This window comes from Elaeis guineensis, chromosome 7, assembly GCF_000442705.2.
Source record: "Elaeis guineensis isolate ETL-2024a chromosome 7, EG11, whole genome shotgun sequence".
NCBI classification, from domain to species: domain Eukaryota; kingdom Viridiplantae; phylum Streptophyta; class Magnoliopsida; order Arecales; family Arecaceae; genus Elaeis; species Elaeis guineensis.
Genome location: NC_025999.2, coordinates 102,759,543 through 102,784,816, shown reverse-complemented (window position 1 = coordinate 102,784,816; position 25,274 = coordinate 102,759,543). Strand labels below are relative to the sequence as shown.

At 36.6% G+C, this 25,274-nt stretch overlaps 3 protein-coding genes across 9 annotated transcripts; 2 read left to right on the top strand and 1 right to left on the bottom strand.

Annotated features, from left to right (window-relative positions):
- The first annotated feature begins 7,860 nt into the window (after positions 1 to 7,860).
- On the top strand, positions 7,861 to 13,599 carry LOC105047911 (probable choline kinase 2). Of its 3 annotated transcripts, none has more exons than XM_019851532.3 (8): positions 7,861 to 8,017; positions 8,115 to 8,744; positions 9,710 to 9,831; positions 9,918 to 10,113; positions 11,862 to 11,979; positions 12,073 to 12,120; positions 13,076 to 13,176; positions 13,250 to 13,599. In XM_019851532.3, exons 2-8 carry the CDS (start codon positions 8,385 to 8,387, stop codon positions 13,346 to 13,348), a joined length of 1,044 nt encoding a protein of 347 aa, XP_019707091.1. In that variant the 5' UTR covers positions 7,861 to 8,017; positions 8,115 to 8,384; the 3' UTR covers positions 13,349 to 13,599. The 3 variants fall into 3 exon arrangements, with proteins under 3 accessions (XP_019707091.1, XP_073116684.1, XP_073116683.1); XM_073260583.1 differs by having other exon boundaries at positions 7,863 to 8,014; XM_073260582.1 differs by having other exon boundaries at positions 7,873 to 8,744.
- Positions 13,600 to 15,458: 1,859 nt separating this feature from the next.
- On the top strand, positions 15,459 to 16,482 carry LOC105047913 (syntaxin-124). Its single transcript, XM_010927047.4, has one exon. The coding sequence runs from the start codon at positions 15,459 to 15,461 to the stop codon at positions 16,395 to 16,397; it is 939 nt and encodes a 312-aa protein (XP_010925349.1). The 3' UTR covers positions 16,398 to 16,482.
- LOC105047912 (uncharacterized) lies at positions 16,464 to 24,170 on the bottom strand. Of its 5 annotated transcripts, none has more exons than XR_012142573.1 (3): positions 23,565 to 24,170; positions 20,228 to 21,628; positions 16,464 to 20,085 (listed from the first exon to the last, which is right to left on the bottom strand). XR_012142573.1 is itself a non-coding variant. In XM_010927044.4 (2 exons), the coding sequence occupies exon 1, from the start codon at positions 24,037 to 24,039 to the stop codon at positions 23,587 to 23,589; it is 453 nt and encodes a 150-aa protein (XP_010925346.1). In that variant the 5' UTR covers positions 24,040 to 24,170; the 3' UTR covers positions 16,464 to 20,085; positions 23,565 to 23,586. The 5 variants fall into 5 exon arrangements, 3 of the variants coding, with proteins under 3 accessions (XP_010925346.1, XP_073116682.1, XP_010925347.1); XR_012142574.1 differs by having other exon boundaries at positions 20,228 to 20,523; XM_010927044.4 differs by lacking the exon at positions 20,228 to 21,628.
- Between the last annotated feature and the right edge of the window lie 1,104 nt (positions 24,171 to 25,274).

The window sequence follows — 25,274 nt, the reverse complement described above, 5'->3', positions numbered from 1 at the left end:
TTGAAATCATTACCTCAAGTGGATGCGGACGATGCGGATGCAGACAACGACGGGCGGATGCAGAAGACAGTGTGGATGCGGACGGCAGCGAGAAGCGACGGAGGGGAGAGGAGGGAGAGCAGAGAGGGGGAGGGGGCAAAAGGGGGGGTTTCGCACGAACGAGAGGAGGGGAGAAGAAAGGTTTCACGCGAAGAGACGTGATGTGACGTGAACTATTAGCGACGAAAATTTTATATTATTAGCGATGGAAACTGAATTTTCATCGCTAATAATTCAGAAAAAAAAAATTTAAAAAATTTCTCACCAAAAAAATTATTTGCGATAAAAAAAATTTCATCGTTAATAATTCTATTAATGACGAAAAAAATTTGTTGCTAATAATTTCTGTCAAAAAAATTCTTCATTTTTCCCTTAAAAAAGTTTTTCTATCAAAAAAAATTATTTACGATAAAAATATTTCATCGTTTATTATTTTATTAGTGACAAAAAAAGATTTTTATCGCTAATAATTCCTGATCAAAAAAAATTGCCCCAATTTTTCAAAAAATTTACAACGAAAATGAAATATTTCATCATTAATTATGTTATTTGCAATGAAAAATATTTTTTATTGCTAATTATTTTTCATGAAAAAAATTTGGATGGACACTATTTTACTATATATATATATATATATATATATATAATAATCCATTATATGACCTAGAACCCGCAGACAATGCAGGGGCTTAAAATTAGTTAATAAATATATTAGATCTCAACCAAGTTTCCTTCAATTTTTATTCTTGAAACTTTTTAAAATAAACAGTAATGATAAATAATATTTATTGTAGTTGGGCATATGCACAGAGGGTATTATTTTTGTAATTTGAAAAAGATATGTGATTTCATGGGGTAGAATTTTCTCTCTTCCTCAAGCAAAAATAAATTAGGAAAGATATTAATTTATTTTTACATATTTATTTTTATATTAAATTCAAGTTTCAAAATTTTTTTTATTAAGTTATGCAACACATATCCACCCTATTATGTTAACTTCCATCCTTAATAAATAGGCATTGCATATAGATAATATATGTGCACGTCTAAAATTGTAAGTGTGGTTATAAGTTGTTTTATGTAACTAGATGAGAAGATCATAGCCATCCAAAGTACCCTTGCATCTCATATGCGATGTCATCTCAAAAAATTCTAGTTTATACAATGTTGAGCTAAAAGAACATAGAGATAAATATTTTATGTCATGGGTATATCTAAAAAATTTGGATTTAATACGAAAGAAAGTCAAAATATGAGTCAAACAAATAAGTTATTCATATTTAATGTACAGACTATACAGTCATATTCTATTACTTTTTTTTTGTTACTGAAACTTATTTCATTTAATACTATGAAAAGTATGCTTTAGTAGCATCAACTGTAGTTTGAGTTAAGAGTATTTGATTATTTGAGTATAACTTATTTCAGTTCTTATCAGTCTAAGTCATTCTAAGTATTTTTGAATCTGAATTCTCAGGTTGAGAACTATTTTGGTCCTTTGAGATAACTAAATGCTCAAAATTACTTTTCATACCTTCTAATTAGACTTAGAACAATTTATGGATAACTAAATATTTTAAAAAATATTAATTTATTATAAAAAATTATGATAAATATTATTATTTTATATGATATTAATTATGTTCTATTTTTTTTTCTTTATTAGAGTAACTTAGATAGAGACACCATAATTAATATAATTTATCATAAAAGATATCTTGCTATTTGGACATGATCAATCAATATTATGAATTTTGAATTTGATGAATATTACACCTATTATGCATGACTTAATTACATCATCATGCAAATGACTTATACAATTACTAAAAAATTTAAAAGAGCTTTTATTTAAAAAAATTTAGAAGGACTAGTTTTCGAGAATCTTTGGATAACCTTTTTATGGATCATGTTTTAACATATAAAGATCCAGTATCATCTCATTTCTATGTTTTTGGGTAGATACAAGGCCTTTGTATTTTATGATCTCTGGTCAGTCTATAGAACCAATAATCTATGTAAAATTGAGCAATGAGATAGATTCAAAAAAATTTAGAGACAAAAAGTATTATCTTAAATAATTTTTATAATTTTTAAATTTTTTATTTTTTAGAAATATTGACTACAAAAATATTTTCATCTCAAACAATTAACCATTTACGATGAAAAAAAAATTTTCATCGCTAACAATCTGTAATTTTTTAAATTTTTAAATTTTTTATTTTTTTAATATATTAGCGATGAAAATTTTCATCATAAATAGATGAGTATTTACGATAAAAAGTTAATTTTCATCATAAATAAGTAATAATTTATGATGTAATATTTTCATCAAAAATAATCTATAATTTTTAAATTTTTTAAATTTTTATTTTTTTAAAATATTAACAATAAAAATTTTGCATCATAAATAGTCGCATATTGATGATAAAAAATAAATTTTCATCATAAATACTATGCTATTTATGATGAAAATTTTTTATCATTAATAATTTATAGTTTTTAAATTTTTAAAATTTTTTATTTTTTTCATGTATTAGTGATGAATAATTTTTATCATAAATTTTAATATATTTATGATTAAAAGTAACTTTCTGTCATAAATATTGGATTATTTACGATGTAACATTTTTATCACAAGTAATCTATAATTTTTTAATTTTTTTTAAATATTATCGATAAAAATTTTTCATTATAAATAACAACTATTTACGATAAAAATTTTATTTTCATCATAAATTCCATCGTAAATACTCAAGTATTTGTAACATAATATTTTTATCATAAATAATCTTTAATTTTTAATTTTTTAAAAATTTTTATTTTTTTAATTATTGGTGATGAAAAATTTTTATCATAAATAGAGAGGTATTTGTGATGAAAATTTTTCATCAAAAATACTCAATTATTTATGAAAAAAATTTATTACAAATAATCTATCATTTTTAAATTTTTAAAATTTTTTATTTTTTTCAAATATTAGTGATGAAAATTTTTTCATCATAAATAACTTATATTTGTGAGGAAAATGAGTTTTCATCGTAAATACTTGTATTATTTACGATGAAATTATTTTTATTGCTAATATTTAAAAATTTAAAATTAAAATAAATATTTTATTATTTACAATGAAAATAATCATCATAAATAATTTATATTTATGATGAAATTTTTTTTTCATTGCAAATATGGAGCTATTTGTGATGAAAATAAATTTTCATCATAAAAAATTTTTGTTCCTGTACTGTGTGCTGAAGAATTAGCATCTATTGTCCTTCTAAATATTGAAGTTAGATCAGCGATCACTAAGTTAAATGAATCTTCAGATATGGAGGCAATCTTTGCTAACTTCATCATTCGATGACTCATCAAAGTATATTTATATGAAATAGGATGTTATAATATGTAACAGGATATCATAGTTACAAATAAGACATCATAATTTAAATATAGGTTGACATATATAGATTTTTTTTGTGCTCTTATCACAGAATTGAACATCGTAATTAAAATCATCGAATCAGTATTTCATATCATTGCATCATCTATTCAGGGAGTACTTATCTGAATTTGAAACACTTCGCTTTGATGGACCAATAAGACATGCCTGTATGAGTATTTCCTGAACTGAAATGATCAGTACTAGTATTTGACTTCCTCCAATTGGTTATCATATAAAATAATATAGTTTTTGACAATCTCTTTCTCAATTGCATTAACTTCAATTCTCTCAAATAACTTCATAGAATATACAACATAATTGTCAACTTCTTAAATTAATTGAGCATTTGATGTAGCCATCTCAAGAACCATGTTTTGAAACTTTTTGAATATGCACTTGGTGTATATGACTGCTGCTTATCTGTCAAAAGATGAGAATATCTTGAAAAAATCATTCATTTGCAAAAATTTATTGTCTTGCTTATTTTCTACTTTATATCTTTTCTCCAAGGCATCTTTATACTTATCAATCAATTCCTTGAGGATAATTTTTAAATTCACAAATCCATTAAAGAAGTGGTTAATGCTCGCACTTTTTTAAGGGGACGATATGCCTATAAAGGATGTAGAAATAAAGAAAATAACTCAAAGTATTATAGGATGTCATGGTATGAAATAAAAACCCATAATAATGCTTCATGTCGTCATATAAGGTGGCAGGATATCATAAAAATAGATAACAATAAAGTCTCTAAAAATACCTATGTAATTTGAAAGGCATGAATAATTAAAATATGATGATATCTCAACTCAGATTTTTAGGAGTCCAATATATTAACTCAGGATTGCATGATGTCATACTGATAATAATAATAGTTTATAAGAAACCATAATGATGCATTAAGATATCATATGCAGTGGCAGGATACCACAAAATCATATAATAATTTCTTGTTACTATGCATGCAATGTTATGGCTAAGATATGAGTAAATGAAATAGGATGTCATAAAAAACTTAAGAAAGAAATAATTTTATACTCATAGTCATAAATGAAATAGGATGTCATAAAAAACTTAGGAAAGAAATTATTTTAGATAATAATAAACTCAAATATTAGGAATCCAATATATCTATAAAGAATGTATCCTTAAAATAAATTGAAATCCATTTATCCCGACATTCGTAAATATCATACAACCAATCCACAGTCTTGCATTATTCATATTTGTCCATGAATTGTGCCTATTTTTCCTTAAAAGCCTTGTATAGTAACTATGTCATATACGGTCTCATCGAATTTAACCATAAATTTAGGATGAGCTATACATATATGGTCTATCTTTTTAGAGATCTTCATAAAGATAAAATCAATATCGTGCATCCAAAAAAATCTCCTTGATAGCAGCCTCGATCGTCTTATCTTGATTAATGATAATGACATTGAGTACTCAACCATCATTTGCATCCAGCCATAGCTGAAATATCCATGTAAAAGTCTCAGTCCTTTCGTCTAACAACAATACACAGTCAAGTAAGATGGACTGTTCATGGTGGTTTATTTCAACAAATGGACAAAATAGTATTTGGTATATATTTGTGAGATAAGTGGAGTGAAAGATCAATACATTATCGAAATAGGTGCATATCATTCTTGACTTGGATGGATCCAGAAGATAGTCCTAAGTTGCCTACTGCCATTCAAGTCTTAATATATAGAAGAAATTTATATTTTTAGCTTACATTTGTATGAAGTGAATTACCATTGACTGTACATCTCTTTCTTTTAGTTGACTTTGATGTTCTCGACAAATAAAATTATGAGTACCATTCTCTATAAAGTCTAATTGCTTTCTGTCCCCTTTATGGCAGAATATATTTGAATTATAGGTATATTTATAGCATACATGTTACTAATCTCTATTTTTTTTGGTATGTTGATCCTCCTGTGGGATCGTAGATAAGTGACGGTTGATATGAATAATTGATGGTTGTACTTTGGAATAATATCATCCAATCTTCATTTACCAATCTTGCAATCAATTTTGCTTGTATCCTTAGGATTCATGGAATTATCTTTTTTTCAAAATTTTTCTTTCCTCCAACATGCTAGCTGCTTGAAGTTTAGTTCTTTTTTGTTGTTGGATATACTGCACACGATTGTGATTTCAAAATAAACTCTTTTCACGTTTCCATTGTAGAAATTATACATATCAATTGATGAACCGAAATCCATTCCAATATGAAGATCAATATTATCATTATCTACATATGGTGTATCAGAAGAAGGTGGATTTTCAAGACAACCACTACCTATAGCCTTATCCAACTAAACATTTTGGATATTTTTCGAATCAATAATTTGAAGATCATTTGCAACAATCTCTGTAGAAATTATACAAAAGGTATAATAAGTCAAACGATATAAATGGAAGTCATAAAAAGCTAATAGGACGCCATATAAGATGACTGAATATCATATCGTGTAAAAGGATATAATAGCAATTCATGTTCGATAACAGTATGTCATAACATACAACAAGAAGTCATAATAATACAACTAAAAATGATATTATACTTAAGAATGTCATACCATAAATAAAAAATCATAATAATACATCAGAAAGTCATATAAGATAATATGAAGTCATAATAGTTAATAGGATATCATAGCATCTAATAATATGTCTTACCATTAATAAGAAGAAGTTATAGCTATTATTCATGTAGTTATGTTAAGCAATAGAAAATCATTGATATTCATGCAAATTCATATTAAGTCATATAAAGTGATGTATACCTCTAAAAATATCATATGATAAAATAAAAAGTCATACAAGACTATATGACATCATACCAAAAAATAGGAGATCATATTTTTTTATCAGGATATCATATGATACAAAAGGAAGACTTCTATTTTATTTTTTATCTATATATGATTTTTTGATAATTATTATAATATCATATTGCTTATTATGACTTCTTGTATTAGTAATATTACTTTCGATTGTACTTACAAAAAAATTTATTTTAACATACCTAACGCATTAACTTCTTTTAACTACCTAAGAAGTTGATGTAATAAAGGATTTACAAAAAAATATGATCTATAAAGATAAAGATAAATATGATGGATACGATATATTATCTTGAAGCAATTAAAGTAGGCAAGACGCTAGCAACAACTTCAAATGCACGCTGTTTGTTGTAAAAGATATCTTGGATGTCTCGATGCTCAGGCAGAATCAGAATAAAATATGAAAGAAGGGATAGAAAAGTAAGTTTTGTAATTGCTAAATATGAATAAGATAGAGTAAAAGATGACGTCTTGGATGAAAAAATAGAAAAAAATTAAGAAAAAAATGAATTATATTAAATCTCTTTGGTGTTAATTTCTCTAAAAATTAAATCGCTATATAGCCCAATCGGATGAAGCAGTGTGTTTTACCCACCCAACCCCCCTCGAGAGCGATGAATAAAGAATTTCCTGTGTACTCCAACCTCCAAGAAAGCAGTTGGTATAAGTGAGTGGCCTATTGTGCTGGTATGCTGAGCCCTGCAATACAAGCCTAGAGATGTCAATGGATACCCTATCTGGTGGATACCTGTCCTTATCTATCGGGTAGGATCGGATTTTTTTTTTTTTTTTTGAAAAACCCACTACTGATCGGATTAGGGTCTTGATTTTGAAAATCCATAGGGAATAGGATCGGATTGTGGATTTGCCTCTAAACCCTACCCTATCTGACCTATTTTATATATGTATTTACTAATATACCTTCCTACATAATAGCATATTTACAAATATACCTACATATATATACCAAATATATTAGGGACTTACGATTTCTTTTGATTTCTTTACTCTCTAATCTCTTTCTCTCTTTGACCCCAAGTAGCCGTCGCCGCCACAACTCTTCAATCTCCCCCTTTCTTCTTGTTTGTTGTTAGAGATTTATGAAAATTTATTTTATTTGATTCTTTTTGTCTGTTCTTTTATTTGTTGTTGGAGAATTAGAGAATAACTTGTTACGGTATATAACCATTTATATTGTAATGGTTGATGATTAAAATAAATTTTAAAATTTATTTAATTTAAAATAAATATAAAATTTAATAAATTTAAAATATATTTAATTTGATGATATTTGTGTTATGTATTTGTTTCGATGAATCATGGATAGGATATGATGCTATTTATATGGTAGGATGAGGGTTTGAAATGATGGGTAGGATGGATATGGTATGTATTTAATAAAATCCGTATGTTATCTTATTCATTGGCATCAGCGGTACAGGATGCACGGTGGTATCAGGGCCCACATCCGGTAAGCACACGTGCCAGAACCTGAGGGGCTCCACGCTCTGCGGCCTAGAAGAAAAGCTGCTCCCGCTGCCATCGCGACACCAAGAAGAAAGCAGAGACGAACTCGCCGAGGCTCGCCGCAAACCTCCCAGCTCCACGTCTCCCACGTCCCAGAGCCGGAGCCTCCTCGACCCAACACGTGTCCCGAACCAAAACCGTCCGTCCGGTGGTACTTCTGCCTCTCTGTTTCGGCAAAACTTTTTCCCTTATATTTTAACGTTTTTTGGCCGTTCTTGATGCCGTTTCCATCGACGTCTATTTATCAGGCTGGATCCTTGCACCCTTCCTTCATCCCTTCTCTATTCATCGGGTTAGGGTTCCACGGAAGCAAAGAAGAAACCCGTGCTCGGGTTATATCTCTCTCTACATTTCGTCACTGCTGAATCTTTCCTTCGTTTGATCTTTCGGGATTTTGGAGGCAATTTTTTCTATTTCGAAGAAAGATCAGCGCAAAAGTTTGGATTTTTTTTTTTTTTGCTGTTTTTTCCATTGTTTTTTCGTTTCATTCAAGCTGTCCCTGTCCTGGTACGAGAATAATGGTGGTGGTTGAGGTAGGCAGCGCCACTGACTCCGTGGAGAGGATCCCGAAGGAGGCGCGGAGGATTCTTGACAACTTGGCGACGGGATGGAGCGACGTGGCCGACTCCAAGGATTTGGAGGTGGTGCATCTCAAGGGGGCGATGACCAACGAGGTCTACCAGATCAACTGGCCCACAGAGAGGAAGGACGGTGTCTCTCGAAAGGTTTTGGTCCGGATCTACGGCGAGGGGGTCGATGTCTTCTTCGACCGAGAGAACGAGGTCCGGACGTTCGAGTGCATGTCGAGGCATGGACAGGGGCCGCGGCTTCTTGGGCGCTTTCCGAATGGCCGGATCGAGGAATTCATCAACGCCAGGGTATTCCTAATTTCGTAAAAAGTAAAAAGTTTTTCATTTTTTAATCTTTTAATCCGTAGGCGCATGCCGATTTCTTTGATTGCTCTGTTGGATATTAGTTGTTTTAACATATGATTAGATGAGGTATGTATAATTGATCATTTGACTTTGTCATTAAATTCTCGTTTTGAAGACATTAATATTTTCAAGCAGGAATTGTCTGGGCAGGGTTGTGTTTGAACATATTTTCTTTCTTTCTTTCTATTTTTTTCAAGCTGGATCTTTTGATATTTATTACTTTCACTATAAGATCAATGTGTTGCCATTAACATGTCTATTTTGAACTCTTTTTTTGGGGAATATTTTCTTCACTTACTATTCAATCGAAAAGGTCGACGCTTCCGGTGCTTATGGGGTCAAGAAGCTTTCTACCTTTTTTTTTTTTTGTACTTAACTTACTTTACTGCTTTATTCTTTATACTGTCCCTGATGCTATTATTGCGAATAGTTTCCACTGAATAATCTTAGCAATTGGGCAAATATGGGAAACTCTATGTGGATATATGGTAGTATAGTACCAAACAGTCGGAAAACTTTGTTTATAGCTACTTCTCGAGAGAAGATCTGGCAAATTTACTTCGAAAGGTGGAACATTCCTTCCATATATTATGAAACCTGGTATAAGGTGTATTCGTATATTGTTGAATAGATGATCTCAGAAAAAATGTAGGATCAATCTCAGCTTAAGTGCTTTATTTTTTTATAGAGTAAAATGGTGCTTTACTTAAAAAGGGCAGAGACTATGACATCTTCCAGTATCTAAGTGGGTAAGGTAGCAACGTACCTGGACTTACTTGCAAGTTATTACTTGCACCGATTTGTAAATCTGGTTTTATATAGCATCCACTTGCCTTTTATTCAGATTTTGCTATTTCACAATTTGTCTATCAATATTGTGAATGGTCGTGTTGATTTTGCTATTGCAGACACTCTCTGCAGGTGATCTGCGGGACCGAGAAATATCAGCTCTTATAGCATCAAAATTAAGGGAGTTTCATGACCTTGACATGCCTGGTCCAAGGAATGTATTCTTATGGGAAAGATTGAGGTATGTTTTAATTACTCATCAAACTTTAGGATTAAATTTTGAATGGTCATGTGATTGATAGTTTATATCGTCTCTCTCTATCTCAGAAATTGGCTTAAAACAGCTCAAGATTTGTGTTCTGCTGAAGAAGCTAAAGAATTCCTCTTGGATACCCTAGAGGAGGAGATAACTATTTTAGAAAATTTATTGTCTGGGAAAGATCAGAGAATGGGATTCTGTCATAATGATCTCCAGTATGGGAATATCATGATTGATGAGGAGACCCGACAAGTAACTATAATAGTAAGTTCCTTTCTCTATTACATACTAGTATACAGGCTCTTCTAGCCAATTGCTTAAAACATGAACTTTTCAGACTTCCATTTTTGCTTCTCCATCTCCTGATGATGGTCTCAGAAAAACTTATAACAGAAACTTCCCAAGAAAAGTGGAATTTCTTATTTCTGAGATACAATATAGCTAGTTTCCAGTTCTGTTTCATTTTAATCCTTATTCCATTTTTATACTACTAATTAAGTGAAAAAATTGATACTTTTGGAGTTACACTTCAGTTAGATCGATCTACATGCAGGACATTGGGTTTGTTGGTCCAGTATTTGTCTGGGATTAGCTAAGTGGAGTATCAGTTCCTTTAGGTGTCCTAACTTGTATCTTTAAATTTGGTTTCACACCAAGTTGTGTTTCCCGGGGAGAATTCCATCTCATACGGAGGAATTGTTATTACAGCTTGGTCAGGAAGTTCCAATAGGAGCTATAAGGGTTTTAAGCCGTGAAAAGCATGGTGGGTGTTGATCCTACTTTTGTGGTATACACTCCCAAACTAGGCATTACACTGCCAATGATGAGTCAGATCTTTTTGCTATCCTTTTCTATTTGTTCTTCTTCCCCTACCAATCATAGGAGAGTGATGCAGACCAAGGAACATTTGCGTTTTAGGATTTTAGTATATTTCATTTTGCAGTATAACTTCAAAAGTTCGAAAATATTATAAAAATCAAAAACAGTTTGCTCTGTAGAGAATGGAACAGTTAACAACTCAGTAAGATGTAAATGTTAGTTATGTCAATCTTTAGTAGGTCAGAAGTTTGTCTTGTGATAAGGTGAAGTATGTTTTCTTGAGAAGTCCTATTTGAATCACATTATCCCAACAGTCAATCTGTATGAGTAAATTTGTGTGCGTGTCCATATGTATGCGTATAATTGGGCTATCTTGTATTATGGGTTGTCTAAGATGTGAAAAATTACTTTGCTAATCATCATTCTTCATGTGAAAATTACCTGCATAGGCAATATATTGGTTCTGTCCTGCGTGTATATGGTGCGAGAATATGAATGAAAGAAAGTTTCAGTACTCTTTAATGTGCCCCTCCCGGGTGGTTGTTCTTCTAGTGATTATTTGTTTATGGTGAGGAAATCTTCGGGTAGTCTGGCTCTTAGTTGCTGGAAGTGAAAGTGGGTGTGTGTAAGCAGAAATCAGTCTCTCAAGTTATACATATGCACATACATATATGTGTGTGTATGTTCACATATATGTATGTGTATGTGGTGTGTGTTGCTTAAGCGGATGAGTTTCTAAAGCAGGTATGCCACCCTAATTCGAAGTTTCTAGCTACCAAGTTCTGGTGTGGCTGCTTGTGGGAGGGTATATGTGTTGCTTAGCAAGCTGGTGCAAGGATGAGTTTCTAAAGTGGGTATGCCACCGTAACTAGAAGTTTCTAGTACCAAGGTCTGCTTGTGGAAGGATATGAAAAGTTTGGCTTGTTAACTGGTTTTATGTACTATAGCAATTGTATCTTCATCCTTACTTTGGTGTTTGCTTATCTATTGTTACATAATTTGTTGATAGGTTGGAACCTTGCTTCTTGATGCATCAATGATATAATCAGAGCCATTTTCTTGCATAGCCAGCACTCTGATTTAATATTTTTTCTTGACCTCTCAACAACAGACCAAAAGCAGACACCTAAGAAGTTTTGTAGGGTGTCCATGTTATCCACCTCTCATCATTCTGTTATTTTTATAATTTCTAGGACTACGAGTATGCAAGTTTCAACCCCATTGCATACGATCTTGCCAATCACTTTTGTGAGATGGCTGCTGATTACCATACAGAGACCCCTCACATTTTGGATTTCAATAAATACCCAGGTTTGTATTTCTTGGTATTCAATTTGCAATCACATTGAAATTCAGGCCCTCAAACTGGATTTTACTTTCTGGTTCTAATCTTTTTGGCAACAGATCATGACGAACGCAAGAGATTTGTGCAGACATATCTGATTTCGTCAGGTAATCTGTTCACAGGCTGCATAAAACACCTGATGAAAACTTATATTTTTGGTTCAAGCTATACCTCCACAGGAGATTGAAATAACCCTCACAACCTTAAGCAGTCTTGAGCATTCCATTCATGCATCAACAGATGAAGTGCTGTAAGGGTGTACATGATATTAGAACCAATAAGTTTAAATTTCACACAGATTCTAAATCTTTTCACATTATGAAGGTTGAATTACAGAACAAGGTGGTGATCTTGACATTGAGATAATGAGTTAGGAAGATATAAATTTGTTGCCATTTTAAATGCGTTCATGTGTCCCCGAATTATTGCTCGCTTAACATGGTAGACTGATGAGTTGAGGTTTTGCCATTGTATATCAAGTAGGAAGCGGTAAGCATGACAACCATCTGGAGTTTAAAACATTATGTGGTCCGCATAGGATTTGTGCAATCAGTGTCAAGGGGAATTTAAATCAAGTCTTCCAATTAGAAATAATAAGAAAAAACTCTTCATGTCTTGGAAACAACTCGGTTGTCTTTTGATGGGCGCATGAGTTTGTTCATTTAATATATCATCAGGATCATGCGACTGTAACAAGTTTTTGCAGCCAAGCTGGTTTTTTGAGGCCCATGGTGGACCGGAAAACATGTCCTCAGATCCACTAGATGTTAACAACATGGTATGTTGCTAGCAAAATGGATGCGGTGGCATTATAAACCTCACATTTAACCGGATGGATTTCAATATTTGTCCTGCCAGGTGTTTTTTATAAGATATTTTTCTAAATTTTTTTTTTTGGTCGAAATAGCTGAGCAAATCAATTACTCTACTTTTGTCACTATCAGATTTCAATTTTATTTCTGCTTTTCCACCTCGCTTCTAGTTTATTTGCCCCTGCCAAAAGAAACAAATCCTTCCTTTGCCCTGTTAAAGTTTTCTTGGACTCTATTCTTTTATCTATAGGTGAAACACCCAATCAGGTGGAAGTTGACAATTTACTGCAACTTATTGAGAAATATGCTCTTGCAAGTCATCTTGTTTGGGGCCTGTGGGGGATAATATCAGTAAGTCATCTATTTCTCATGTTCATGGCAGTTGGTGTCGACGTTTTCAATTCATTTATCCATTTATCTGCAGGAACATGTGAATGATATTGAATTCGATTATATGGAGTATGCGAAGCAGAGGTTTCAGCAGTACTGGTTGAGGAAGCCTGCTGCACTGGGAACTAGTTGAATTGATTGTTTTCTGCGCCTTATATTGAATGTTAGAGCCCGCTGTATATATATTGACATGGGTTCTTCAACACTGAAATTAGATAATAAATGTGATTGTTGTAAAATAATGCAGCTATTTTTAATAAACTGAAGGCTGTCCTGGTGTTTTTTTTTGGGTTACTTTTAATATGAGAAAATCTCATGTTGGTTGTTATCATTCATGTAATAAAAGAAATATGCTTTAATAAATGCAAGTTGTAATCTTCTGATGTTTGTCGGTTTATGCAATATTTAGTTTATATGCTTTAATGAGTGTGAAGATTTCATGGGCTGATATTTGTAAAGCTCAGAAGGCTCAATAGTTTTGGGTTCTCTCATATGACTCTGAGGCAAATATCAAGTTAATGTATCATTTGGATGACAAAACTTAGCTAGGCCATGCCTGGGGCTTTATGTCCTTGCTATTTGCAATTAAATGCTTTTGCCTGGGAAACATTGGTCAAAAGGTTTTCTGGTGGTTGCAATGGGCCTGCAAAATGGTTGCATATGCCTGATGGTTGGGTTTATTGTCATCAAAGCAACTCTTAGCTCCATATATCCAGGAATGAAGAATGATTACATGCACATGGGATTAATAACATTGTTATGTGCAATTTAACATGTAGAGACTAGATATGATCATGCAATGAATATTTGGTGCCGCTGTTATCGTTGTTTAGCATTATTCTGCGCCGTACCTCCGGCCCCAGGACCCCAACTGGTTTCAGGCCGGCATTTTGGTTTTATGCAGCTTCTCATCGGAACTTGATCTTGTGCGAGAGCTTGACCTGGTTGGGGGACCAGTTTATTAGGACTCTTTGATACAAGTCAGGCTTGCAATACTAAAACATGATAATGAGAAGTGTCATGAACATTTTCAAGGCAGATATTAAAGTGGCAAAAATAACTATCACTACTGGAACATGATAGTAGGAAATGTCGTTAAAATTGTCGAACATGAATGACAGATAAATGGTAAACTTTCAAAGCGGCCAGAAAGATAGTAAAGAACTGACGAAAATTTTAATATATATAAAAAAAAATGTAGTTCAGTCTTGTTAGAGAAAATGTGAATTTTTTCTTAGAAAAAGGTTAAGAATAGAGATCAAGGTCCTAAAATTGAATGCAACATTAGTTTTAAGTTTTTCTTCTTCTTTTTTTTTTCTGAAATACAAGACTAATATTTCATTAGGTCTTGGTATTCTGCTGATTATTCAAATTTTTAATTTAGCTTTCACATGAATTCCTTCTGTTGGGAACTGTTTTGATTCTATTATATAATGTGACGCATAAGTACATCGATAGCGCCAGGTATTCTAAAATGTTTTTATCTCAGTTGATTATCCTTTTTTTCTCCCCACGGAGCGATATTTACCTGCCCACCACCGCTCAACATTGGCAACAGATGAAGTCTTCGCATAGTAGCAAATGATGCTATCAACCTTATTACGTGAATAAGTGACAAACACGCACCAAATTCTATGCAAATTGCCGGAAGTTTTGGTGATGAAGAATACTCGTAGTGCTGTTCACACACCTGGACCGGCCCCCGGATCCAGTGGGTTATTTCCAACCTCAGGCGAAGGGAAGACCCGCGACCGGGGTCCACCCGAAACCCGGTCAACGCAGGCCCTTGTGTGTTCGGACGTCAGCTTTTGTCGGAGCGTTCGAGTGGCCTGGCCAAATGGCAGCCACCCTCCCTCTTCTTTTCCCCAACGAAACCAAGAAACCATCGCTTCCCCTTACCTCCTGAGCGAGCGGCCTCTCCTTTTCTGGGTTGGCCTAATTAGATTCGGCTGCCGTTGCCCACTACCATCTCACTCTCTCTCATGCCGCTCTCTCCCTCCGATCGCCACCACCCCGCGCCGGAAACCACTCTTCCCTCCTCCTGGGTCCAACGTCTTCAGCTCCTCGTACAAAACAACCACCCTGAGATGAGCCCAATTGGCCTCCCCTGGCTACGAGGAAGATGAAGTAGCCCACCGGCCGGTCACCTTCATTACTACATATATATAATCTTTTTCTAGGAGGCAGTCCTTTTATTTGCTCCACTCCACAATATCGATCAACATTAATTCCATATATCAAAAATGAACGACCTCTTCTCTACGAGCTCCTTCAAGAAGTACACGGACCTGAAGCAGCAGGCCCACCTGGACGAGATGGAGTCCGGCATGATGGGCGGAATGGGGGAGGCCGGCAAGGAGAGCGTCAACCTCGACAAATTCTTCGAGGATGTCGAGAACGTGAAGGACGACCTGCGTGGGCTCGAGAAGCTCTACCGCCGGCTCCAGGAGGCGAACGAGGAGAGCAAGACGGTCCACAATGCCAACACCATGAAGGACGTCCGGGCGCGCATGGACGCCGACATCGAGCAGGTGCTCCGCCGCGCCAAGGCCGTGAAGGGGAAGCTCGAGGCGCTCGACCGGGCCAACATCGCCCACCGGAAGCTCCCTGGGTGCGGGCCCGGCTCGTCGGCAGACCGCACGCGGACGTCCGTTGTGAGCGGGCTGGGAAAGAAGCTCAAGGACCTGATGGACGACTTCCAGGGTCTGAGAACGAGGATCGCCGCGGAATACAAGGAGACGGTGGGGCGGCGGTACTACACGGTGACCGGGGAGCAGGCGGACGAGCAGACGATCGAGGCGCTCATCTCGTCGGGGGAGAGCGAGACGTTCCTCCAGAAGGCGATCCAAGAGCAAGGGCGAGGGCAGATCATGGACACCATCTCGGAGATCCAAGAGCGGCACGACGCGGTGAAGGAGATCGAGAAGAGCCTGCTGGACCTGCACCAGGTGTTCCTGGACATGGCGGCACTGGTGGAGGCGCAGGGCCACCAGCTCAACGATATCGAAAGCCACGTCGCGCATGCCAACTCCTTCGTCAGGAGGGGGACGGAGGAGTTGGTGACGGCCAGGGAGTACCAGAAGAGCTCCAGGAAGTGGTATTGCATGGCCATTCTCCTGGGGACGATGCTCGTCGCACTTCTGCTGCTACCCTTGCTAACAAGCGTCATCAATTTAATATAGTTTTCCTTTTTTCCTTTTTTTTTTTCCTTGAAAGAGAGGAAGAAACCAGCAGTACCTTCTTATGGTTTCGGCGGTTCGGAAGACTCGGTGCTTATGATCCATCCCTGCGTGCCGGAATTCCGGAGTTCTCAAAATTTTGGAATTTCTCAGGAAGTTCATTTTCCTTCCGCTTACATATATACATATATATAGCAGAGAATAGCTCCTGCTGTAATGTCAAATACAATGAGAATACCAAATTCTGTTGCAATTTTACAATCATTTCCCCTCGTAGATCTTCTCAAAAGGGTGCAAGAGAGCGGCTTTCAAATCAAGCACTCCTCAAATAAATAATTTGACGGCAAGACAAGCAACAAATTCTGATCGAAGAGCCCACCACAGCAGGGGATTGAACACGTCACCGTATGTGTGTAGAAAACTTATCAATAATTAAATAAATAAACAAAAAGATAAAGATATGAGATTTTCATAGGAGCAGATTGGAAAAAAATAGTTAATCATCAATAAATCTGTGTCCATCACTTATTACCAAAAAAAAAAAAAACCTTTAAATTGGAATGAAATAATAGACATTTTAATTTAATATCTCGAACGGGATTGGAATTTTGAAGAGAGCTCTTCCCATTCTAGTGCAAAAACTCTGGATATTTTCTTCTCTAACAGTAAGATATAGAAATTTTTATTGGTGATATTAAAATGAATGCGGCTACCAATCACCCTCCAGATTATTGTTCAACTAGTCGGGCTAATGTGGCATTGGTGCAGTATACAATGGGGACCTCACCTCCAGCTCAGTCAATCACAGATTCTTGCGTTAGCATTTTCCTATTAGAATCAACAGCAACATAAGAATCCAACAAAGCAAAAGCAAGGCATAAATAAGCATGCGGCATTTTGCTGCCTACCTGCGCTATTGCTTTCCTTCATCTTCTCAGTCGCTCCTGCCTAAACATGTGGCTCCCTTCTGCCAACCTTTATATGCGTCCCAGGCAACTCAATTCGCAGCACGTGTCCCAGACAACGGGTCGCCTCTGAAATGACGAGGCTGCCTGATTAGACCCGGACATGGGAACGAGGTGAATCACGACCCTCTCTAATCATGAGCAAGCAACACGTGATGGACCTTATCATATGAGTTATGTACTCCAATGACCACCACTGGATGGAGAGGGGCTTGGACAATTAGATAGATGGAGTCGCAATTTACAAAAACGCGCTCACCATCAATTTCCTTTCATCAAGATGAAATAGGGTAGATTAAGGACAGCTCTGTGGCAACTTAAATCTGAGGCGTAAACACCACGATAAAAACATCCGCATCATCAAATGCCCCTCCACCACTCATGTTAAGTTTCTCGCAGCATCCTTCTTCTCGAGCAGCTCAACGCTCGATACGTTAGATGCAAAGCGACATGCAGGTCTGGAAACGAACTACGTCATGAACTCGAAAAGTGCCTAGGAGCAAACAGAGCACAGTCTCCTTGGAGCCCATCCTGTGGACCCTTACATAGGCTCCAATAGTTTACCAAGATTTCTTCATTCCAAGAGAATAATAATATGTTAGAATGTTGAAGTTAAAGATTAAGTTGCACATTTGGCAGTGTATCCGAAACTATGTTACATCCCCTGATGCAGCTGTTCATGAAGCTTCCATAAGACTAATACATCTCTTTACCAAAAAAAAAAAAAAAGGATGAAGAAGACTAATACATCTACTACGTCGGCATAGGACGAACATTGCCTTTATGCAATTGTTTTTTAATACTCTAATTTAGGCTTGTGATTGGATCTAGAATATATATCGTTGCCCTTTGCTGGTTGCCAGATCGAAGTACAATGGCTTTTAATATTTCAATTAGCGAAAAATAAAAAGCATGATGCATCGATTTGGATGTTGATTAATCTCAGCCAGAAAAGTTGGAAATTTTGTTCTTCATGATAGAGATTATGCGCAACCATGAAGCTCGGACCAAAAAGATTACCAAACCCCATATTTTAAGTACTAATTCATCATTGGCAAACAGGGCTGTCTAGCAGATAGGGTTATTCGCAAGCAACTTTCATTCACTTTAGAATTCAGCCCAAAATTAACTTGATTGATAGTAGAACATGAGCTATAATTTTGCACTCGAAAAATAAATAAACTGAAAGCATGCCAGATCCATCCAGCTCATATTTAGCTTAGATTAATTAATTATATATAAATAAGATATATTTACCGAAAAAAATAAAATAAGATATATAGTATAATTCCATTAGTGGCTCATTGTTGCAGGACGATGGGAGAATAAATAAACGGATGAGATGCCCTAGACACCAGCCTCTCCCATTCTCTTTACCAGTTCTCCCCGAGATTAAAAGACGTTGCATCGCTTACACTAATTCCCCTCCAAGCATTTTCAACAACTACGAGGGAACGAACTACCCCTCTCTCTATAGCCCGATACCAAGGCAACACAGGCCCCCAATCCTAATTCTCCATGTTGTTCTCGTAGCTCTCTGGAAGACTCTTGGGAATCATGGTGACCCTTTCCCATCTCTTCCATTCACCATTTTAATTTTTACCTCTCTCTCTTAAGAGCCTTTTGCTGATGGTACTTGATCTCCAATTTCCATCTCCCATCTTGTCTAAACTCGCCCCTCTCCGTCTCCAATATGACAACCAATTCTTACCCTTGCCCATTTACTCTTGATCAGAGCTTGAGCTGGCACAGCAATAAACGGCCAAGCTCTAGCTAGGGCTTCGTAACTCAAAATATGCTCAAACCAAGCTCAAGTTAACCATATTATATTTCAAAGCGAGCTAAAGTTGAATCTAGCTTGACGTCTACCAATGTGACCCTAAAGCCATAACTATCTTTAATTTGATCACAAGATAGTATTAAAAAAAAGATCATACATTCACAACCATGGTTTGATTCTTGATGCTAACAAAGTGACTTACCTAGGTTGAAAGTGTTGAAGATTATTATTGGCCGCTGACAAACAATTGTACCATCAAACTATTGCCATTTCATAGGTCATCAAAATACTATAGCTTATCGCTGGAAGGTTTTCCGCATCATGTTCACTATTAATGCAAAAGAAACATATTAACCTAGATGGCACTTATCCTAGTTCCTTGTATGCATGTACTTTTGACATTCCTACTTTTATAATTATATAAATTTTATATGATGAAGAAAATTTTCTTTTGAAAGCAACGTGATTACCTTTCCATCAAAAAAGAAAACAATGTAATTACAAAATTTTGTTTTGAAAACAATATAATTTTAAAAGATGAGTAAAAGAGCTTCGATTTCAAGGATGATTGTCAATCACACCTGATCGCATCTCTCAAAAATCAAGCACAAACACAACATAAAAAAACCAGGAAGCGACTCTCAATCTTAGATATATATTTTTTAAGTTTCCATTTACCCCTATAGGTTGGTATACTTCTCTTGTTCCAGTTCTTTGAAGAGGAAGCAAGGATTGATCCAAAAGACATCTGATACTAAAAAATGGAAGCACCAATTTATATCGAAAGAGTCAAAAACAGAGCCAGCTTTTGAGGCCAAGAAGTCTGCACTGTAATGGTGGAGAAGAGGATCCCATGAAATGTATGCTTGAAACTGAACAGAGTCTGTAGATATAGTAAACTATGAAATTGGAGCTTCTTTTTCCCAGTCTTTCTCAAGCAGCATCACTGCTTAAAAGAACAAAAAATAAATAAATAAGTTCATCGATTAGAGGTAAAATACTATCCTAATCGATGAAACTTGGAGGACAAGCGCCCACAGTTCCATGGAACCAATGTTAACCTGACAAGGTAAGTCATTGGGACCCACCAGAAGTTCTTATCGTGAAGTGGTTGTTTTTCTGCAAGCTCTGTGGAGATTATTGGTTCCCAAAAGTCGGAGAATAATCAGGTAGAAGTATTGATAACTAGCGCGCCTTCCAGGATGAGAGAGACCCTGGACCCGTGGGAGCAGAACATAACAAGCCCCATTATAGAAGATCACATCGCTATAACCAAAAAGGAATCCTCAGAAATTAAGCTAGAAAATAGCTGTTGCTAGTGACCGCACTGGAGGTCCTCCATCACGTTTAAACGGGTAACAGGACTTATTTGATTGCTGTTCTCCTACATATTTCACATTTCATCTAAACAAAGTAAGATTATTAAATTTATTTATCCATACCAGCTAAATATTGTTATTTTTATTCAGTGACAAATACTTGAGCAAAATAATGCCTTGATTCCCTAAGACAGCAAACGAAGACCATTACAACACTAATTTATTACACATAAATCCAAAATTAGCTAAACGATAAAATAATGGTTTTTCTAGTATAATAATAAATAATGGTTTTGAAGGGGGTCCTTAATTTGATAATATGGGTTATTAAGACCTTATCCAAAAACAAGATATATGGCAATTATTGGCTTTCCTGTTATGAGCACTCATCCATTTTAGCATAGGCAGCTGATTTCATATGAAGGAAGAATTTCACCAAAAATTCTATGACCAATTAAATGCATATCGAAGACCCCTGCAGTGAAATTTTAAGGAACGGTGCGCCCCATCCTAATATCAAGATAAAATGCCTTACCGTAGAAAATTGGCTGAGGAAGCAGTAGGTTAACACTTAGTAAAGCTTACCTTTGGTACTCATGAAGATTTCTCTGAGATTTGAAAATTTTTATGTTGGCAGGAACTAGTTGAAGTTGAAATAAAAGATGAACAAGGCCTTTGTGGGAACTCTTAATACTAGTTCTCTAAAGCTATCTTGACATAGGATATTAGTTCCAAACAGATCTTGAAGAACAAACAATAAATACGCAAAAATGTATTCCAAAGCATCAACATAGTCACGAGCTAGTAAATGCGATACTCTAATGCTCTCTCTATGGTGGAAACAAACAGAATAAGTCACATGCAAGAGAAATGTGAGGTGCAAACAGCACCTCACAATTCTAACTAAAATGAAAAATGCCACAGGAGGAATCAAAACACAAACAAAGACAAAAGATAAGACGCATACAGAAAAGCAAACCTTTTACAAAATTCCTCTACTAATTGGTAGGACTGACACTGACCTTCATTTCCATCTGAACTATCCAGATACAGCGCCCAGTTTCCTGAACAAACTATCTGTCTCCTTCTGATCACTTCCATTCTTAAGTTAAAGGGAGTTCCAAATGATGGACTGGCTTCATTTCCAAGTTCTATTCATCTACCAAGTGCCTGACATGATGTTTCAAGGGGATGGTGAAAATTTATACAGGTAACTGTCGAGTGTTATGAATAGTATCCATAACTTGATTTTAAAAAAAAAATATAGAATCCTACTAGTGTTTTTTCAGCTATATATTTTGTTAACGCATGCCTTCAACACTTTGGCCTAGAGCATTGCAGCATGGATCACCTCTATATAAGCACTTAGAATAGCTCTTCTGACCCTGGCTTCTCTAGTCTGATAATAAATATTAGGAAGGCAGAATACTTCATTAAAAAGAAAAGGCTTGATATTACTCACTAAACCATATACAATTAGTGACTTTTACCTCCTAAATTTTAACTTGGTTCCTGTGAACATCAAAAGACCTCACTTCTTTGAACAATGTGTGCCAAGAAATACTAATTTAACGATTTTTCTCTCAGAAATCAAAATAGAAATAACCAAGCAGAAGGAATAGGCAGATAGCTCATTTCAAGAACTAAAAGCAAACGGAGGGTGCCAACCAGTTGAGTTGGTGAAGTTACGAGGTGTTATGAGGTGTTGGATCATGATGACCCCAATTTTGATAGGGCCCGGACTTCCTCATGTCCTTGCTCTCCTAATAAAATAAAATAAAGCAAAATAAAAAAATATATATACAAACCAAAAATTACTATGTTTGATAATATATAGACTAAGGAGACCCTAGCGATATTGAGGATTGATGCCATTGTGGTATCACAAGTCAAGCCCTTTGGTCAGAACAAGCAGCAAGGCCAGATCAATTGCCACATTGGTAAAGAATATCAAAAGTGAAAAGAGGTAGCATTAAGATCACGTAGCATCCAACCGGGCCTTCTTAGTTTCCAGCAGATCAGTGTTGGGTGGCTATTTGCAGGGGCAATGGCAATTGCCTAAAGAGACACTCTGGTAGGAAGATAAAAGCAGCAAAAGGTGTCCGAGGAAGGGGGGATGGAGATGGTCGAGCTTGGTGATTTAGGAAAGGTAGCCTAAGATGCATGGACAGAAGCATTGATCATTAATACAGACATGAGGCATGCAATAGACGAGGACAAGGAAGTTTCACCATCCAGAAGGACATGAAATGCATCACCACAGCCATACCCCTGATGAGTGTCAAGTACGGTAAGGGTCCTTACATACTCAGAACAACAGACCTGGTAAGTCTTACACATTTGAGCCCAACCTGATCGATCCAAACCCCTCTGAGACCAAATTAGGAGGTATATGGACCGACCTGATGCATTACTGCCCTTTGCCCCAACAAGGGCACGACGCATCTAAATTTCAGATGTGGTAGCCTGAAAACCTGGTCACTTCGGCGTGCTCACATTGAGACACGAAATTGATGTGAAACTCTGTACTCAAGCACCAGTTAAAAGAGCTGGTCACCACTAAATCTATGTTCCGTCTCTAAGTCCTACCCATGAAGCGGATTTTATCCCGAGGCGATCGCTCTATCTCCAGTCTATCCTGCCAGATTTTCCCAAAGAGGTCCTTTAAGGGGGAAAATAAACTTAAAATCTTTTGATACATAGTAAAAAAAATAAAAACGTTCCAGTAGCCATAGAATATAGATTTCGAAGATTTTCACTAGAATCCAAAAGATTAACCAGCTAGCAGAACAAATCTCGGCAAAATGTGACAACAGGAACTATATGGTCGCATTCATAATTAATGTCAGAAATCAGATAAAAATAAGAGCAAGAAGAAAAGCAAGGATCAGGCTAATTAGCGATTCCCCATCATCCCCATCAATGAAGAGCTCAATATGAAACCCTAATTGACTAGGGCATCAGTATCATCATTTGAGAAAGTTCTCTCTCCATCCCAATTCCCGGCACTCCAATCGCAATCAGACGAACATACATGCATTGCATTCGTTGCAGGAGAAAAAGAAAGAAGAAAGAAAGACGAGAAACAACTGAGGCGGTGGCGTACCAGGAATGATGAGATGAGGTCATTACTGAGAATCCGCCGTCGGCTTCCGGAAGAAATCGTCGATCCGGCGGGCACCGGGAGGGAGGGGCTTCTCGGAGGCGGCGGCGGGTCTGGGCCGAGCGGCCGGCTTGGAGGGAGGCGAAGGGCGGGGGAGGGAGTCGAGGAGGAAGTCGGAGGTAGGAGGGTGGGAGCACGCGGCGGAGCGGAGGTGGTCGAGCTTGATGGTGCGGCGTTTGCTGAGGAGGGCGGCGTCGCGGGCGCTGGAGGCGAGGGATCGGAGGAAGAGGTCGGTAGAGAGGGAGATGAGAAAGAGGGCTTCCGAGTTCACCTTCTTGATCTCCCGGTCCAGCTTCACTATCTTCTTCACCCTCCCCATCGGCAGCGATGGCCTCAGAACTTCGCTGCTCTCGCCCTCTTCCTCTCCTTCTTCTCCTTGTTCCTCTTGGCCTTGTCGTCGATCCTCTTGGTCTTCCATTGATCGATTTTGTTTGGGTTTTGAGGAGATGGGAATTTAACGAGGTGGAGGGTGGGATGTGAATGGGGGCAGGGCATGCGAAGAGAAGAGAGGGTGGCGTGCGGTCAGGCTTGTGGCTTCCTCTCACACATACACTAACGGGGCTAATTGTATCGTGACTGCTGGAGTCCTATAAAATTAAATTATCTAACGGATCGTCTCATTCCCGTCAGAGAAGGCCTCCCCCTTTTTTCCGTTTTGGTAACAAGATAACCTGGTTCGGTAACCGTCTCCCGACCCCGATAAGGGTTCGGTTTAAATCTTGAGCGAGCCAGAGGAGCGAGCAAGCCCTGTTCTTTGTTTCTTAACTCTATTTATGGAGGTGAATGCTCTGTTTTCATCCGCATGCTTACCTTCATCTTGTGGCTTACTCCTCTAGCTCATGTCTCTGATTATCCAAGGGCTTATTAGGCAGTGGGTAAGGGTTGGTCTCAGAAAGTGGCGAGGGATTTAGCAGAATCTAGCCAGAGCTCATCGACCCTGTACTCATCTCTTTCAAGCAAAAAACCCATGAAAACAAATCTATAAATCTGTATGTATCTATGGAGTACAATACAATATGTCTGCAGATATTTTGAAGCGTCTTTAATAACCGCCTTCTTTCATTTTTAGTGGTGTTCTTTGTTTTTTCCTTCTTTATTTAAAGGTAAGGATCAAAAGTCTCATTATCCAATTTATCGTACAGTGCAAATGTCAAATTTTATCCATCAAAGTATCATATTATTTTGATTTTAAAGTGCCCAATGCATAAATATCACAATCAAACAATCCATTTCCAATGTAAGGAAGGGTTTAGGAGGAGAAATCTCGATTCAAAAAGAGGATACGGTCCACTCACCAACCCGTTCTTCAGATGAATCAAGCACTCTTAAACCAACTGAAATAATAAAATCCAATCTGAGAAAAGCTTGAAATCTGCGGTTGCAGTCCCCTGGGCTATGCTTGGGATTTACTCGTGGAGAAGAGCAGGAGTCACGGCAGGAGAGCATAGGAAGAAGGAGATGGTTTATTTAGGACGCTAGGTTGGAAGAATGAACCGACGCTTTTTTTTTTTTTTTGGACCAACCGACGGTTCTCTAACGATGGCACGTTAGACCGGGAATATCAAACGTGAAGAAACTGGCCCGTTAAATCTTTCCACTGGGTTCCCGCTTTCGGTGCTGTTACCGTGTGCGCGCGCGCGCTCGCGCGTGTGA

Coding starts and splice junctions, on each gene's coding strand:
- LOC105047911 (XM_019851532.3), top strand. CDS start 8,385: ATGGTGGTGGTTGAGGTAGGCAGCGCCACTGACTCCGTGGAGAGGATC. Junction 8,745..9,709: donor AGGAATTCATCAACGCCAGG/GTATTCCTAATT, acceptor TTGCTATTGCAG/ACACTCTCTGCAGGTGATCT. Junction 9,832..9,917: donor TTCTTATGGGAAAGATTGAG/GTATGTTTTAAT, acceptor TCTCTATCTCAG/AAATTGGCTTAAAACAGCTC.
- LOC105047913 (XM_010927047.4), top strand. CDS start 15,459: ATGAACGACCTCTTCTCTACGAGCTCCTTCAAGAAGTACACGGACCTG.
- LOC105047912 (XM_010927044.4), bottom strand. CDS start 24,039: ATGGAAGACCAAGAGGATCGACGACAAGGCCAAGAGGAACAAGGAGAA.